The 17,772-nt window shown below is 41.6% G+C and overlaps 1 protein-coding gene across 2 annotated transcripts in view; it reads left to right on the forward strand.

The window, feature by feature from the left end:
• Nucleotides 1-219: 219 nt before the first annotated feature.
• The window catches only part of tcf12 (transcription factor 12), a 68,609-nt gene continuing 51,056 nt past the window's right edge, over nucleotides 220-17,772 (forward strand). Inside the window, exons 1-5 of one of the 2 annotated variants that reach the window (XM_052063779.1) lie at nucleotides 220-537; nucleotides 2,301-2,389; nucleotides 2,589-2,661; nucleotides 8,249-8,322; nucleotides 14,089-14,191. In XM_052063779.1, the coding sequence (XP_051919739.1) occupies nucleotides 2,318-2,389; nucleotides 2,589-2,661; nucleotides 8,249-8,322; nucleotides 14,089-14,191 (322 nt within the window). In that variant the 5' untranslated portion in view covers nucleotides 220-537; nucleotides 2,301-2,317. The remainder of the gene's footprint in view (nucleotides 538-2,300; nucleotides 2,390-2,588; nucleotides 2,662-8,248; nucleotides 8,323-14,088; nucleotides 14,192-17,772) is intronic. The other variant, XM_052063780.1, reaches the window with a different exon arrangement.

Here is a 17,772-nt window from a genome sequence, read left to right on the forward strand (position 1 = left end):
TATTGGAAATGTAACCTTTTTTTACGTTGCCTGTCATCCTGCGTGTATGGTTACCAAATTTATGAAGTCAAGCAAGAGTGAAACGTCGTTAGAAAAATAGTCAAGTAAAGAACATACACCAAAACACATAGGCACAGGAGGAAAGTATTTGGACTTCGTTGCTCTCCACCACGGGATTTCACAACGTCGGAGTCGTCCACAAACCGATGCACCCGCCGTTGATCAAGCGATTCATCTTAGGCGATTTCGCCGAGATGAGGCGCGTCTTCGCCCGCTACAAGGAGCAGCATCTCCCGCTGAGAAGGAGCACCGTGTCCCTGTGCGTGGCGGAAGGATACACTAACCCCGATGTCATCTTGGTGCTGAGGCACTCGCAGAGCAAAAATGTCTGCCTAAGGGAAACTCCAAGTGGTACAAATACAGCATATTTCTAACTGCAATTGCCGTTTAAAGGCATATTTGACGCGTAGAGAGGCGTACAGCGAGAAGGCGAGTCTTCACCAGATCACCCTAGTCTGGATTTTACTCTAAAAAAAGGTAAGGTATAAGGGGGGGACTCGGGCGAAATGGACTCGGACCTGTGAAAGAAGTTGAGAGTTGAGGAGGACTGTAATTGCGTTTTGTGGTCTGGTGCTGAGATTTCACGTTGTCGCTCGTCCAATTCTCTTTATGTACATTCGAACAATTGTCAATTTATGTGACACTGGCTGGAGGGACGCGTTTTTTCTGTCTACTTAATGTACAAAAAAGCGCATTGACAGTCTGCTAGCTCGCTCCAAATCCTTATGAAGTCGTGGTGTAATTGCGGCTAGCGATAGCAACTTAGCAATGTCACTTGTAACCTTATAGCCCTTCTTTCTAAAAGCCTTAATGTGTGTCAATGTGTGTTAAACTTAGAGCCCGTGTGTCTTTGTAACAACGTGCAGTGTCTGATGACCAGGTGATATTCACGGACGCGATGCTGATGCTGCTGCATGTCTTGCCTTTAATTAGAACGCATTTGAATGTGCGTTAAACATCTGTGTATGACTTAAACCACACCAGTATTCTTGCACATTCAATTTTACACCCGCGGCGACGATGCGCCTCATTGTGCATTACAGCACAGCTATTGAAATACATTGTCATTCCTCCGCCTAGAAATGTGATGAGTTCTCTCTCCTGCAGTGACTGTAAATACGCAAACATGTTAGTCTTTTGAACAGGTTCGCAAAGCATTTTTACATTGAAGTGGCTCCAGATAAAATTTGACCCATATCTACTCAAAGCGGATTTCAAATTCACCATTGTGTATTAAATCAATGAAAATTGTACATGCAATAAATTGGTGTACTGTATTTTTAATGGTACAGTGATAACAGAGTTAAAGATGGAGCTTGAAACAGTCCTGAGAAGTGTTTGTGTTCCCACCTCATTTGCTCACATTATCATAGAAAACGTGCACCTGTTGATCTGTGATCTTTGATCATGGGAGATACAGTAAAATAGTAAAAGGAATGTTTAGTGGATTCTGGGTATTCCTGAAGGTGTGGATACACCTTTTTTCTGATTTATTTTCTGATTCTGTCCTCCACTTTTCACAGAAAAACTCAAAGAAAGATAATTTTCTGCAATGCAGCTAAATACAACTTTACATAATTTATTTTTATGGCAAAATACTGTACAGTGTATATGATATTTTAGGGCTGCAACAATTAATCAAATAACTCAAATTGATTAAAAAATGTGGCTGCAAAAACTCTACCTTGAATCTTCTTCACCCATAGATGAATCTTACTATGCATGCACGCACCACTCAACGTGGAAATACGTTGGTGCAATGGTGGTGAGCCACGAGTGACCAGTCCTTTAAAAATGGGGAATGTCCAAAGTTTCGGCTCATTTCATGCTTAACAAAGAAGATGCAATTTGTACCACAACAGCACATCTACCATCTCCAAACCAGGATAACATGGCTAATTGAATATAGCCTATTATCACTAGTTAGATCCTAGTGTAATGCAAGTGGTCAAGGACATACACAGTTGCTTGTGCACTTTCAGTAACTTTATTGAGCTGGGTCCGACATCAATGGTGGCCCGATGCATTTGAAAAGAAGGTCAACTGCATTGTTTCTACTCAAAAGTAGGACTGTTATAAACAACAGCATGTATACAATCACAAAGTAACCAAACGCCATTTGTGGTCGGCTACCACCGCTACTTAGAAGTCCATGGAAAATGAACAGCGTAAAAAGGTTAACAAAATGTCCCAACAGTGATTGGATTTGATGGGAACGTGTTTGTCTGTGTTCCCTCCAAGTCTCAAGTTCGCCAGGATGAATCCTCAGCAGCGGATTGCCGCTCTTGGAACAGACAAAGAATTGAGCGACCTCCTGGATTTCAGTGCGGTAGGAGACACTTTGCAATTTTTTTTTACCTTGTGGCTGTCTCTCAGAAGTGTTAGCACTTGAAGCATTTTAGCTCATTCGTCCACACACATTGACAATTGTGATCCCTGATTCTTAGCTGCTCTCCTGAACCGCAGCACTTGTAAGTCTAGGGTCTATGTTGATTTCTGTTTCATTTAGTCCACATTCATTTTCACAGATGTTCTCTCCACCTGTCAACGGCGGGAAGAACAGGCCGACGACACTTGGAAGCAGCCAATTTAGTGCATCAGGTAGGAGCGTTGTGCAGCATATGTCTTAAACATGCGGCCCGCTGTCTGTAATTTTATGGCCTCTATAGAGCACTGGAAAAGCTTGAAATTGATCTTGAAATTGCTTGAATTTCATTTTGCAATGACTGCATCAACTCGGAGTTTGAATTGAATCCAATTTCACTCGCATAAACCAGTTTATTTGCTTATCAGAAAAAAAAAGTGGGCGGGTGCAGTGTAGGGGAGAGCAGTGAGCCAATGACATGAAAAATGTTGTTGTATTGCGTAGATAGACGGATGTAAATGTTACTTGATATTATTTAAGGGCTAAGTAGATGATCCCACCCCCACTGGGGAAGTGACAGAATCGGTGGGAATGGTATGGTTATACTGTACATGTATACAGAGTACAGTGGTACCTTGAGATAAAACTGCATCGACTTTGTTTTTCCAGCATGTCATGTGCCCCCCTCTTTTTTGGGGGTGGGTGGGGGGCACTTGCGAGAGCAGACTTAAAGCTGTTCATTGCCACTCTTGGTTGAAGTTTCCTGTAAAATGAAGCGTGAGACAAAGGGTCTTACACTTGGTGTATTTATAGCAATCACATAGCTTAGCATTTCAATCTGCTGTCTTGAATGTTTATGTTCAATAGCATTTGTGTTGCAGTGCTTTTACTCTTTAAGCAACGGATTGAATGCAAACAGTGAAGCAACACATGAAGACAGACAATTTATCAGTGCTCCCAGTCATACATACATAGAAACGTTATCCTCTGGGAAGAACGACTATTATTAGTGATCTCTGTCTGTCTTACGCTTCCTCCGGGTGGCCAACACTGGCATGCTAAAAAAAGTGGCACAATAGCCATTCAGTTGATGCAATGTGCCCCAAAAATGTTTTAATTGTAATTAATTATGAATTATTGTATGTTTTGATGATCAACAATATTATGCAGTCTTATTATGCATTACATTTTGTTTTGTTTGTTTTTTGGGGGGAAGGTCAGAACCGATTACTGTACAGACATTTCCATGTAAGAGCACAAAATCAAATTACTACTCAGGTTTACAGTGTTTTAATTTATCAGTTTACGTCGGCCTGCACAACAAATCATTAATTCCCCCTAAATTACAGCCCTTTTGATCCTGAAGCACCTTGACTGACAAACAAGTTAGTGCATGGTTTGTTTTGAATACACAGAGGTCAGATTTCGCTTCCTGACTGTGAATGCGACAGGACATTCAACCAAAGTGCCATCTATTGTGTAACGCCAGTAGAGAAAGTCAACAAAACAAGCATTATGTTTTCTGAGAGCATGTTTTGTGTGCGCCCACAAAGCCTTGTTGTCCTCATTTATCTGGGAAATGAAAAACACACATCGAGGGGAACTGAATAAAAAGACAAAGGTGGAAGAGCAGAGCTGTCATCCATGAAGTGAAGTGAAAGATTTTTTTTTAAACACCTTGTCTGTCCTCAGGAAAGCAAAAGACAACAGTCCTTCCTGATGAAATTCAAACAGAAATCCTGAATTTTAATTTTAGGTTGAGAGCCAGACTGGAAACAACTCACTGAATCAGATGAGACCAAACGTATTCCCTTTCAAGCAGCATCGAAAAGGAGCCGTATTCCTTGATTACAGTTAGCCTGCTAACACGTGGCTCTCTTTGACCAGTCTGAGCCCGTGGCTGCTTCCATGCACAACATGCCTGAGGTGAATTGTGCAACAACAGATGAGCTACAAGCTATGTGAATGTTGTGTGTGCAAGTGTGTGTGTTAGAGAGAGCGAGAGAGCGCGAGAGAGAGAGAAGGAGAGAGAGAATGAGAGAGAGAATTAGAGAGAGAGAGAGAGAGAGAGAGAGAGAGATTTGCCCTCCCCCTTCCGTCTACCACATAACGGGCAAAGAGAATTCTGCCTTCCGAAGTCAGAAGAGCACGAATTTATCATTAATGAATATCTTAATCTTTTTGATCGTTCAAAATAGGACTTCCCGAGAGCAAATATGCCATGTAAGTAGGATGTTGCTGGGATAAATGTGAAATTGTGCCTTGAGATACGAGTTGAATTCGGTCTGCGCTTATACTAAAAAAATATATTCTCTGATACATTGGCATAGATACTTGAAAGTAAAAACACGAGTGTAAAATCAAATTTTAAGTTGACTGTCAAACTGAACCTAATACGAAAAGAATTACACGTTATCAACCATGTTGCCTTCCGCGAGCGTAATGCTAACCAACAGTGCAAAAAGCCATATATTGGCTAAAGAATAGCATCAGTGTTGCATCGTTATTATGCATATTATTGGAATATTTAAACACAAATGGTGCATCAACACATGGAGACAGACGATTCAACAATACTGACCTTCACTTGTCCTCTGTAAAAAAAACAACCACTATTACATTGTACATTGCATTGCACGAAGTCCCTGACGGTCGTGAATTTGTTTCTGTCTTCATGACTATATTATCCTACACTCCCAACCCCCCCACACACCAGAAAGTGTTGCAATGAGTCAATTATGTTTAATTATTTACCTTATGTTATTACTATATGCTTTATAAATAGAGTGCTAGTTTCCTTATTCCAAAATGCTTCAAAACTGGAGAAACATGATGCTACCACATGGAGTTTATCAACGTTCATCCAGTGGTGTTAAATAGTGGCGCAGTAGTTTTATTTCAGTCAATGATACATTTGGGTGCAATGCCTTCATAGTCCGAATGTACCCTTGTGTCTAGAATTTGAGTCATGAGTCATACCATCCCCAATGTCAATGTTATACATCTCAAGATATTGGCCCAGTTTGTCATAGTGAATATAGAAGGGGACCAGCTGCAGAAAATTATGATGACAAAATAAACTGCTGAACCTCCAAAGTATATCTGGCCGACTGCGAGTACATCCCTTCTGCGGCCGGCCTCCAGTTTGTCCTCCTGTGTTTGTGATCCTCAAAGAGGGAAGAAGCGCCTACCTAAGTGATTGTGAGCATAAGGCGAGGGAGCGTGCAGACAGAGGTGTGGAAATTGCCTGGAATGAGAGTTTGGACTATTGCATCTCAGCTGGGCACCGCCATATAATTGAGGTAGAGCATAAACCGGCAAGACATGCCACAGAAAGATGGATTGGAAGAAAATATATATTCCCAGGGCCTTTGACAGAGATTCATCACTTCTTCCCTCCCTTCCAGCTGTGTTGATGATGCATGTTTATGGGGCCATTGACTCCTCAGTGTAGTTGCGACTAATGAATGGCTAGTTTGAGGCTACCTTGATAAAGATGCTGAGACAATGAACTGTCATGTAATAGGAGTCCATTTTCTAACTGGTTACACACGATCGTGTCTTATTTGATGAATATAAGAAGTAATCAAATATCAAATTGATAATGCCATACTAAATAGTGTCAGGTCATTGAGCCAGACAGCAGCCCTCAGGGTCTATTTCTGTTCTGTCGCCTCACACATTTGGCTCCGTTCCTTCCCCCAGCAGGCTAAATGTTTGCATCTAATGCATAATCACAGTTTCACCTAAACGTTTGTGTGCTTGGGATTGTGTTACTTTTTATATTATCCATGATTTATTAGGGATTTTTCCATTTAAAGACAAAGTTGAACAAATGACATTACAGTTTTCTGAGACACACAAAATAACATCAGGAACAATCAATAACTGCCGTTACTGCGAGCACAATATTGCCTAAAGCAGCACAAACTATAAACATATTTTACTGACTGTATCACCCAAATCCGATTTAAAAAAAGAAAAAAAAATACATATGTGTTTCAGCATATGCCAGATGGTGTACCTCTGCAAATTTGGGTGACGTTATTGATTTTATTTATTCATATCTTTGAATTTGAAACAGAAGTTTACTTTGATTTGGAATAGTTGTGTTTGTGTGTGTTGTCAATTGGCATACATCAATGACACTTGAAATGCAAAGCCTTTGTTCTATTTCTCATTTTATGACACCTAGAGGTCCGCCTCACACCATGAGATGTGGCCCAATGTGGTTAGATGTAGCCAGAAAGAAACGCTTAGAAAGTCTCTGTCACCGCACTACATGGGTGCGATCGGTGAATGAGGCGATCATTTCTTGCCAACAGCCTCTCAAAATAGCCACTCCTTTATAGTCGCTCTTTTCCTCTCTTTGTGGTCATCCGCCATGGTTTTTGTAGCACTACATTACAGTATATTGGATGTGAGCCTTCAAACGAGTTGCAGTTTTTCTGGTGTCACGTCAGTAAATGTGCAGTGCTCAATCACTTGCTGTGCGTGTGTGCGTCGTCAACAGAAGAATTTTCCCAATGGTCCACTTAATTGCATCCTAAAACAAACTTTTTAAGCTTTCAAAATATCCCTTCAAGAATGCACTTGTTGGCTAAAATGTTAAGTCTGTCATATGTGCCACATGCCAAATGTACAATTCTGAAGCAAATCACTCACCATCCATTTACTGTACTCTTTGTCCTGTACTAACATACAGTACCTATAGGTGCCGAAAGCTAGAATCTATTCCAGCAAGCAATAGATACGATACTGAGCACGTATCTGTAAAGCAAGATGTCTTAAAATCAAACATCTATGAGAAAACCAATGGAAGACGGACTATGCATCCAGCGCAGAATCAGCACCGGTTGCTGCTGCAGGCCAATGCTGGACAGTTTTAGGAAAAGACTCACTTGCAAGTTTTCTGACTGATACTGCAGTTTTTAATCAGTTCACAATTTTCGGCTGGAGAGAAGTATTCACTGTGTACAGTAACATTTACAAACATGACAGAAAATTACATCATAGCATTGCCACATTATAAGCTATTACTCTAATTATGTGTAAGGACACGAAAGTGGGTATGTGGGCAGTCTTTTTTCAAAGTTTTTAAAATGGCTCAACGAAGCAAGACTCAGTGATAATTTTACAGTTTAACCCCAGCGAGTCCCAAGGACTCGCTGCTCAGAAAAGTATGAGTCCCATTATGCATTTGGAGAGTCCCAAATTTCGACTTCTGAAATGGTCTACTTATTCAATTGCATATGATAATAACACAAGCAACAACAGTGTACATTGATAATAGGTTTATTTCTTATATACAAATGCTACAAAAATTTTAATAATTCAGGCATACAAGATTATTATCGCAAAAAACTCTGTGATATCTCCACAATAAACTTTCACAACACATGTTCGCAACACTTGTTTTAACGTTACACGACTAGGCAATTGTCTGCTTTCCACGCGGTGAAGGCCGATCTTGCCAATTTCGTCTCGCGAGAACGGAAATCTCGTCATGCGAGATTACTTAACACGAGTTCAAAAGAAGAATGACGGCGATTATCAAACTGCAATCGTTGACTGAGAAATTTCCTTAAGTCACAAAAACGCACATTATTTGGAACTGTGCGTCTGGCAGGAAAATTATGCGTCTAGTATGCGGGACGCAGAGGTAACGAGATGGCTGAAGACCTACTGCTTGCTTGATCTGAAAACGGTAAATCGTTCAGACCTACTGCAGGATGTTGCTGTGCAGGATTTGGGCATATGCACATTGGAGCACATGAGTCATCTTGACTTGTTGACAGAGTTGTGCTTGTCCTTTCCTGACAGGAATGGATGAGCGGCCCAACCAAACATCTTGGGCCTCAGGTGGCGATTCCAGTCCTTCGTACGAACCCTCCCGGGTAAGATAACCCTTAACTTAACACCTCTGAATGCCCTTTCTGCTTCATAGCACATCATTTAACAGTCATCACGTGGAGGTGGCACATTGCCCACTGAATGACCTGCAATAGACATAGACCATGTTGATGTTCTGACACTTGATGGATATCTTTTACTACCTGGTTGCTTTGTGTGATAAGATGAACAATAACTATTGGACTGCTAATTATCAGAGTGATATTGGAGCAAAAAAACAATGTCATGTGTATCGATTCAATATTAGCAAAATTAGGTCGATATTGAAAGCTGTCTCATCTACACAAATGTTGGTCTGGTTACGATCACTATAAGAGTCTATGGCTCTGCTACATGTGCGAGTTCAGAAGTAGCAGTGAGTCATTTATTAACACGGCTTTAGTTTTCTCATCCCACCCACCTCAAACAACCCCCGCCCCCTCAATACTCATTGTGTATCCATCCCATCCATCCATTTTATAATCCAATTATCCTCACAATGCTCATGCGCGTGGTGGAGCCTTTCCCAGCTATCTTCGGGCAGTAGGCGGGGTACACTCTGAACCGGTTGCCAGCCAATCACAGGGCAGACATAGAGGAACACCCATTCGCGCTCACATTCACACCTAGGGATGATTTTGAGTTTTCCATTAATCCGCCATGTATATTTTTGGAATGTGGGAGAAAACCGGGGTGCTCGGAGAAAATCCACACAGGCAAGGGGAGAACATGCAAACTCCACCTAGGGAGGTCAGAGCTGTAATCGAAACCCATACCTCTGCACTGAGAGGCAGATGTGCTAACCAGCCGACCACTGTACCACTTTCATTGTGTGTGTGTGTGTGTGTTCGCATATATATCTATCTCTATATTGAAACTTGGGGTAAAACATTTTTAGGAGTTTACATTCCGCTTGCTGGGTTCCATCCATATGATTGACAGCTGCCGGCCGAGGCTTCCAGGCTGTCCCAACGGTTGTGGCACCACCTCGAGAGCCGCCTGTTTCAAATGGCTGCCACAGATTCAGTCGCCGGAGAGTGATGACGACTGAGCTGTGCTTTTTTCTTTTTACCTGTAATTTTACCTTTGTTGCTGCTTACTCGTGTGGACTTATTCACCATTGGATTAAAATACAAATCGACCGGTTTGAGTGACTTTTCACCGAACTTTCAACATCCCTGAAGGGAAAAGCCAACCAGCTGGACCTCTAAGGACTCTTGTCGGGTCTGGAAAGCACCGCACGTGGTGGAGGCCACGTAAACAATAGTGGCGTAGCCGAGCCAAACTCTTTCTAAGCTAATCGCTAATATTGAGGTGAAGTCGTTCAAAAAAGGAATGAATGGATAGAAAACAATATGACTCTTCACTGTGTCCTACTGTGATTGTTGGAATGCAATGGCAAAGGCTCTTTGAAGTGCAAGTATGGGAAGTGATACTTTTAATCACTTGTTTTTATTTTGGTCCTTGAAAATGTCTTCACATGAAAATAGCCAGTAGTACTATATTTGGGATTCTGCCTTTATCTGAACATGTGCATGCAATGTGCATTGAATGAAATGTCACTGCTAAGTAAATAAGTTTGTGAGTGATTTTTTTTTTTGAACCATGACTATAAATATACATAAAACTCTAGTGGCGGTGATAACAAAATGACCGATCAGAGCATTTGAGATTGCGCCCTACCGTCTGAGGTGAAAAGGGTTCAGAAAGTAGCAAAACATGCAACCATATGTTGTCACTGACCACGTTTCTCGATAATTACCCAACCCCGCTACATTCATAGGAAGTGGGATTCAAATGTTTCATCCTTTTTAGCTGCAACAACTTTATATATATTATATATATTTGTAGTACAGTACACACACGCACACTCTAAATTGTCCCTAGGTGTGAGTGTGAGCGTGGATGGTTGTTCGTCTCTGTGTGCCCTGTGATTGGCTGGCAACCGATTCAAGGTGTCCCCCGCCTACTGCCCGGAGACAGCTGGGATAGGCTCCAGCACCCCCCGCGACCCTAGTGAGGATCAAGCGGTTCGGAAGATGAATGAATGAATGAATGAATACACACACGCATGTATATATATATATACTGTGTATATACATGTATATGCAGTATATATAGTATATATATACACAGTATATATATACACATATGTATATATATATATACTGCGTATATATATGCATGTGTGTGTGTGTATATATATACAGACACACCAAGTTATCTGCATTGGTTTGGAGAATCAGGGAGTAATTGGTATCATTGAGAAAAAACAGTTATTGTGCATCCCAAGATAAGATATTTTAACAGTTCCTAGAAATACATGTGTGACTCCATTATTATGAAGTTATTGATGAAGTGCTTAAACAAAAAGGTTTATATCGCTAATTGTGTCTATCCCTCCACCACAATCAAGTGGTGTCTCAGAGTAGAGAAACATTCATATTATGTATTTAGAAACACATATCTGAATTCTCTTTGGAAGGATCTTGAAATATTGGTACAGATTTGTGCCAGCTCTTGGCTAAAATACTGTGTAGCTCTTGAGTTAGAATGCCTTATTTGGCCCATCTCTATGTGTGTGTTTAGGAAACTCTTGTTTGGAGTGAGCATTGCTGGTTGGGGTTCATAAGAATAAACATATATAAGTGAGACGTCTGAACCACTCTCACTTCATTTGTTTGGCCCTCGCACGTTGGCTGTTCTCAATGTCCTGTATGAATTTCTTTTAATGTCAATCTCCTGTCACTCTCTATCAGAACTCAGTTAAATGTCAGCACCACTCTGGTCGTCGTGCTTGTTTATTGCTCTGTGCCCTTCCCGAATGAACAGCTACAGGCAATGGTAACACTGGCAGCTTGATTTGAATTGTAAGACAGAGACACTTGGGATATATTTGCTCCAGGTGCATATAAATGAATGTTTGTGACATTGCAAGGCACAAGCATCAGCAAGCAGACAGCTGTTTACTCCATCAGATGTACAGACGTACACAGACGCACGCACGCACGCACGCGCGCACACACACACACACACACACACACACACACACACACACACACACACACACACACACACACACACACAGCTGCATAGGCAGTTGACACTGATATTGAATTGTTTTTCATAGCCTGAGAAGAATTATGACACATGATTTGTTATTTAAGTCTCAAGTGCCACATTTACAGTATATGCATTCTCTGACACTATCATGAAATACGGTTGTATCATCTAATAAGATCTTATACAGTTGAAGAGACTATATACTGTATATTCTAATGTAACTAAATAAGTTAACCAAAATATTACAAGCACCTTTTATTCTGTTCTTCACAGTATGTAGATTCGTCGATTAACAGTCTTTAGGTAAAGTCAACTTTACCACTCAGTAATGATGAGAAAGCATCAGGTGAGCCGGGTGGTGGGTCTGTGCAGGAAATTAGCAGTGGGCGTGAAAGAGGACGAGTATGTGGATTGGGCAAAATGACTTCGGATCCTGGAAAATCCTACGAAGCACAGTTCAAACTTCAAGTGATCAGTTACGTGGAGGAACATGGCTATTGAGCTCGCGCGAGAGAATTTCCATGGTTCGCAAGTGGGGGAAGCAGGAGAATGAGCTTCGCCAAGTTAAGAAGATGAAACTGAGTTTCTGTGGAAACAAGATGAAGTGGCCCAAGTTGGAATACCAACTCGAGCAATGGATTCATGGTCAAAGAAGAGCCGGGAGAAGCGTCTCTACAGTCACCAATCAACTGAGGGCAAAAACGCTTCCAGAAGAAATGAAAATCGAACATTTTCAAGGAGGTCCATCTTGATGCTTTCGCTTACTATCCATTCGGGCAAGGACTACTGTGGCGCAGCAACTTCCAGCGGACTACAAGGAAAAGCTGGCCGCCTTCCGCTGCTACTGCCGTAAAAAGATTGCAGACAAACACAGAATTTCTGAGTATCTGCACAGCAACGAAACTGACTCTTGACAATGATGAGGGGGAACCTGGTGTGTTTGATTGGGAACTTTTAAATCTGGCTTACAAAACAAAGTTAGCATTCATATTATTTGGAGTAAAAGAAATAATGAGCATTCACCCCCCATTTAAGACTGAATGCATCAATGTCTTTCCCAGCTTAAGTTCTTGGACAGCCAAGCCTTCTTTGTTTCTTCTGTTTTGCCTGCTACAAAAGAAATTCAGAGCTCCTCTGCACTTGTGCCATGAGTGTATGTGATCAGTCGACTGTGAAAAGTCCCCAGTCCTGCCATTCTGACCTTGGCTCTGAGCCAGCCGCTGTATCCTGGGCAGCTGTGGCTGGAGGCTGCCACTCTGACAGCCAAGGCTTTCCCGCCTCTGCTGCACGACACCGCCCCTTCCCCCGGGTTTCGTGCCCGGACTTGATACCGGACCGTGCATGCATCCATCATGACCGCATCCTCGCCTCCCAAACCGCGGTCACACAATCATCTGGGATGTTGCGTCTTGAGAGGACTTTTTAAATACTGTTGTGAGTAGGAAGCTGGGTGAGCTTCTGCTTGCCTACTGCTACAGTAATCTGAAAGTTATTTAGCCACTAGTGCTACAGTACTTATGCCCCATGGCAGCAATGACAGAATGTGTTAGCATCTTGTATGAATGATTGATGAAGGTTCTGCAATTGACGATCTAACACTATCCAGGGGAGCACTGACCATTATACCTCCCACCTCCTTTTTCCTTCCGTTCTCGAACAGCCTTGCTTGCCTTTTCCTGCTTCGCACAGGTAGTCAAAGAGCACATGTAGAGGGCTGATTTTAATTGTCCATTACCAGCAAGCACTTTTTTGCTTTCTTTAATTATGTCTATAGTTTGACGTATTTTCCTACTTCTGCTGCAGTGGAGAGGAAACACCACTCACGTTAGTCGTGGTGTGTAAATCTGTGAGTGAGCGAGCGTGGATTTATGTTTGCTCGATCTTCTCACAAGGCTTTTGTTGTCATTGAGGTTGTTTGTGGTTTGATTAACAGTGTGTGCGGCCTGGCAGCAAGGCAGCAGCACAATCGGGAAATCGCATAGCTTTCCCTCCATACAGAGCAAAACTCTGCCTCCTTTGAAATTCCTCCATCATCATGAAGTCACCCCCCAAAAAACGATGGATAATAAGATTTATTATTATTTTTTTGTATATTGGATTCAAAGCGTATGAGTTGGCCAAAATATGTCTAGAAATGCAAGCCAACTGCTGTTTGCGATCTCCCTGGTGGTAACTAATGCAGCTCAGGGAGTTGTGTTTGACTGAATCACATAAGGATTTGGGATTAGGACAGTAACAGCGAGTCTTTTATTACTTTGGACCTCAAGTTTTCAAAAACCATGCTGTGGCCGACATTTAGACCTAAGCCCCTGAAGTAGATAACTGTCATGAAAAGGTACTGTTAAGCTGCAGGAATAAAAAAAACCAACATTTTTTTAAAAGCTGCAGGTTCCTGTGAATGTCGGATTGCATCTTTCAGATTTTTCCGTTCCTTAAACAACAGTTTGATACTCTGAATTATGTTTTTAAATAGAAAAAAAATCAACTCAAAAACTCATTTTCAAGTTTGACGCCTGTTGGCAAGTCACATAGGAGACCAAGATTCTTCATTTTCCAAGCCTTAATAATAAGTAAGTTACTCACAAAGAATATACACAACTGATTTTATTACAGGCGTCTCTGCCTACTCATTAAGCCTATGTTATAGGACTCAATTACTGAAGTATGTTGCCCAATAATATGCTTAATATTGTGATCTCTTCCCTCAGGCTTTCACAGACAGCCCTCATTATGGCGATCATTTGAGTGACAGTCGATTAGTATCCAATGAAGGATTGTCCCCGACACCTTTTATGAACTCAAACATAATGGGTAAGTAAGTGATTTTTTTCTGCTTACTCCTTTCATGCCCTTTGGTAGTGGAAAGACATTGTGTTAAAAAAAATGCCTTGATGACACCAGTGCACATCATTCATCTGGAGGCAGCAGTATTGAGTAGTTTTCCAGTCTACAGGGATTTTTTTTCCCTCTCTCCTGCTGTCTTTATTCCCTCCGTTAATCCCCTTCCCTTTGCTGCAACTCCCTTCCCGCCTCCTGCGATGACCCTCCCCCAGGCTACAAGTCACACTATCAGTATAGCTTTCCGTCATAAGAAGTTCTTCTGACCATCATAACCTCCCTAAGCAACTAACATTGTCTGCAGGGTGGAGGAGATCTTGTTTGAGGGGTTAAACAACACCATTGAACCTAATAATAATAATCGAAATCTGGTCCAGACTATTTACTATTTCTTGGTTTTTATTTCTCATTTTATTGTTCCTTTAATGGCATCATCTCTGTTTGCATTGTGGCTATCTGCAGCCATGATTTTTTTTTCTTAATGACAAGCCAATCATTTGAGAGCTGAGCATTATCCTGTTCCTTGAGTTGAACCATTGGACAGGTTTATGGCTAACCACATCTGAGTTCCATTAAGTGATGTCCCCACAGACTCTTTCCTTTCACTGTGGTTAGTCCTCGATTTTATGCTCTTGTATTAATCAAGACCTTATCGTTTTTACTCATTGAACACACACACATACGCTTACACTGCATCTGTAATTTTGTATGCCAGCTACACAATCTTGATGTGCTGCAGTGACCTGTCAGAAGCAGACGACTTGATTGTGAATGTGCAGGAACAAGATTATTAGGCACCCCTCCATTTCAGACTTGTATGTGCACCCTATGGTCGTGAAAATACTGTAGTAATGTAATTCATGAAAGTGCACATGCTGACTACTCTGTGACATAAGTGTATGCTTGTTTTGCAATCATCACCAAAAAGAAAATTCAGCTTCACAGCAAGCAGCTGATTGTGAATACTTCTTCAAAAAAGAGGTCAAACTATTCATTGCCATTTCCAGTTGGTTGGTACTGTAAAACTAAACGTAAACAGAGAATTGCATGTTATTATTAAATCAAACCACACAACTCTGTCTCATGAAAGTCAGCTAGCTTAATGCTTACCCATAATGCCATTGATGGAATAACAAAATTAGCAATATTAGAACACTGTAAACAAAGGATATTTCAACACTAACAGTGCAGCAACACATATCGTCTGCCACTGTAACAAGACAGGCATATGGTTTTTACCCTCTGTGAAAAACGATGAATTTAACTGCAGCTTGCTGAGCTAAGACCTAAAATGAGATCATTATTTTGTTGTGTATTCTACTGCCCCTGGAGGCCAAGGCACACACACCAGAAAGTTTAGCTCAATGTCAATGGGCATTGAAACATGAGCTGATAACGCACAAACTGTTTCAAACAATCATACTGTTGTCATTTCTGTTATAGAGGTTCAGGGAACTTGCACTGCACGTTACCCAGTCGGCTTTCAGGTGGTCAGTTTTTACCTTCAAAATAGTTCCATGGGAAATTGCAAAAACCATGACATAATGACCCTGTCATTTCCAGCCACGTTGTGTCAGAATTTACAATGACACTATAATGATGTATCTGTTGGCCCAATTAGAATTCCGTCCTGGAAATAGTGCCCCATGCATGCTTCCTGCTTTTGCCGATAGAAAAGTGTTGTGTGTGAGTAGAAAACAAGTGAAAGTAACTGCTGGAGGCTGGCACCACTTGAGTAGGTAACATAGTTGTCATGTGCGAAGAAGTCACTTGTGCTGTAATCTGTTTACTATCCTTGACGTCAAGACATCATATTTAATTTAAAATTACGTCAACATTCTTGTAGAGTCTACCAACAATAGATTTGAATTACATGTTTCATGAAGGTTAGCTATAAAAGATTTGCCCCTCATTCAGCACTCCTAATTATCCACGGGGATAGAGAGTTCGTATCGTCAACAAGAAGTAGTGAGCTGTAATTACCTAATGCAATTTCTTTTATTCTTGTGTCAGCTGGATGAGGGTTGTCTAGTGGGATGTTGGTTGTGCTTAATATCAAGCGATCTGCCTAATTACCACACGGAATGAGCTCCAACCAAAGGAAGTGAACTCTGCTCCTTTCTGTAATGCATTGTGGATTACTCATCACTCATCTTCCGAGCCGCTTGATCCTCACAAGGGTCGCGGGGGGTGCTGGAGCCTATCCCAGCTGTCTCCGGGCAGTAGGCGGGGGACACCCTGAATCGGTTGCCAGCCAATCGCAGGGCACACAGAAACGAACAACCATTCGCACTCACACTCACACCTAGGGACAATTTAGAGTGTTCAATCAGCCTGCCACGCATGTTTTTGGAAGGTGGGAGGAAACCGGAGAACCCGGAGAAAACCCACGCAGGCCGGGGGAGAACATGCAAACTCCACACAGAGAGGCCGGAGCTGGAACCGAACCCGGTACCTCTGCACTGTGAAGCCGACGTGCTAACCACTGGACTACCGGGCCGCCCCATTGTGGATTAATGTGTTATAATTATTTACTTAGCGGACTGACCTAATTTTCCTTTCAGAGTGACTCTGTCCGCTATTGTTCAACATAAAGACAATGAGAAGAAATGTCTGATATATATTCAATTGCCAGTTGTAGCAGAATAGAAAAATGCCAACATTTGAAAGGTAGCAAATACAAAGAAAACTGTTCTGGTTGATGTAATTCTAGCACGCATCTGTGGCAGTCGTCTCAAACATTCAAAGTTCAGCTTCAGATGTCTTTGCATGAAATAATTCAATCCTTTTGCTTCATAGCCATGACACCACTGCTGAGTTATACATTTTTAGTCACGTTCCCCACGGTGTGTCTCTTTCACATTACACATGCGGCTTTGGCTCTGCATGCTAACTAATCATCTTAATGCTTTCATCAACACACACGTACAAGAATATGAACGTCCACATGTGAACTCAACGTGACTGAGACTGAGCTCTACTATCGATGCCATGTCCACTGTACACGTACTAGTGGTTGTTGCATTTGTACGTGAATAAACAGGCTCCTGTCACTCGTGATACTCCCTGTTTTATACACAGAGCATCCAAAGAAATGCTGTGTATCGTTTTTGACACTGGCTCACAAGAATAAAAATGTATGTATTTTTGGTTTCTTGGTCATCGTCACATTTCTTTTCCATCACTGGTATTCATTTGTGGTGGAATCACAAAAAAGACTACCGGTAATCTTTTAGATCAGGGGTCGGCAACCAAAATTACTTAGTGGAAGGCGATCTCAAAGTGCCTCCTTACAGCAGTGAACTGTGATCGCCTTGGGCAACTTTATGCCATCCATCTGTAAAAGAGCTCTACTTGCAGGTCCTTAATATGATAATAATAATAAACGTACTTTGCTTGCTTGGATCTTCTGCATGGACTCCAGCGAGTCCATTGCTACTTCGACAATGTCAAAGACTGTGCGTACCTCTTCTGTGCTGAATTTAAATGGAATGATGAAGACTGTCACAAACTGCCCTTTGTACTGACGCCTATCCACTAAAAAACCAAAAGAA

The sequence above is a fragment of the Hippocampus zosterae genome, chromosome 4, assembly GCF_025434085.1.
Source record: "Hippocampus zosterae strain Florida chromosome 4, ASM2543408v3, whole genome shotgun sequence".
In the NCBI taxonomy this organism is placed as follows: domain Eukaryota; kingdom Metazoa; phylum Chordata; class Actinopteri; order Syngnathiformes; family Syngnathidae; genus Hippocampus; species Hippocampus zosterae.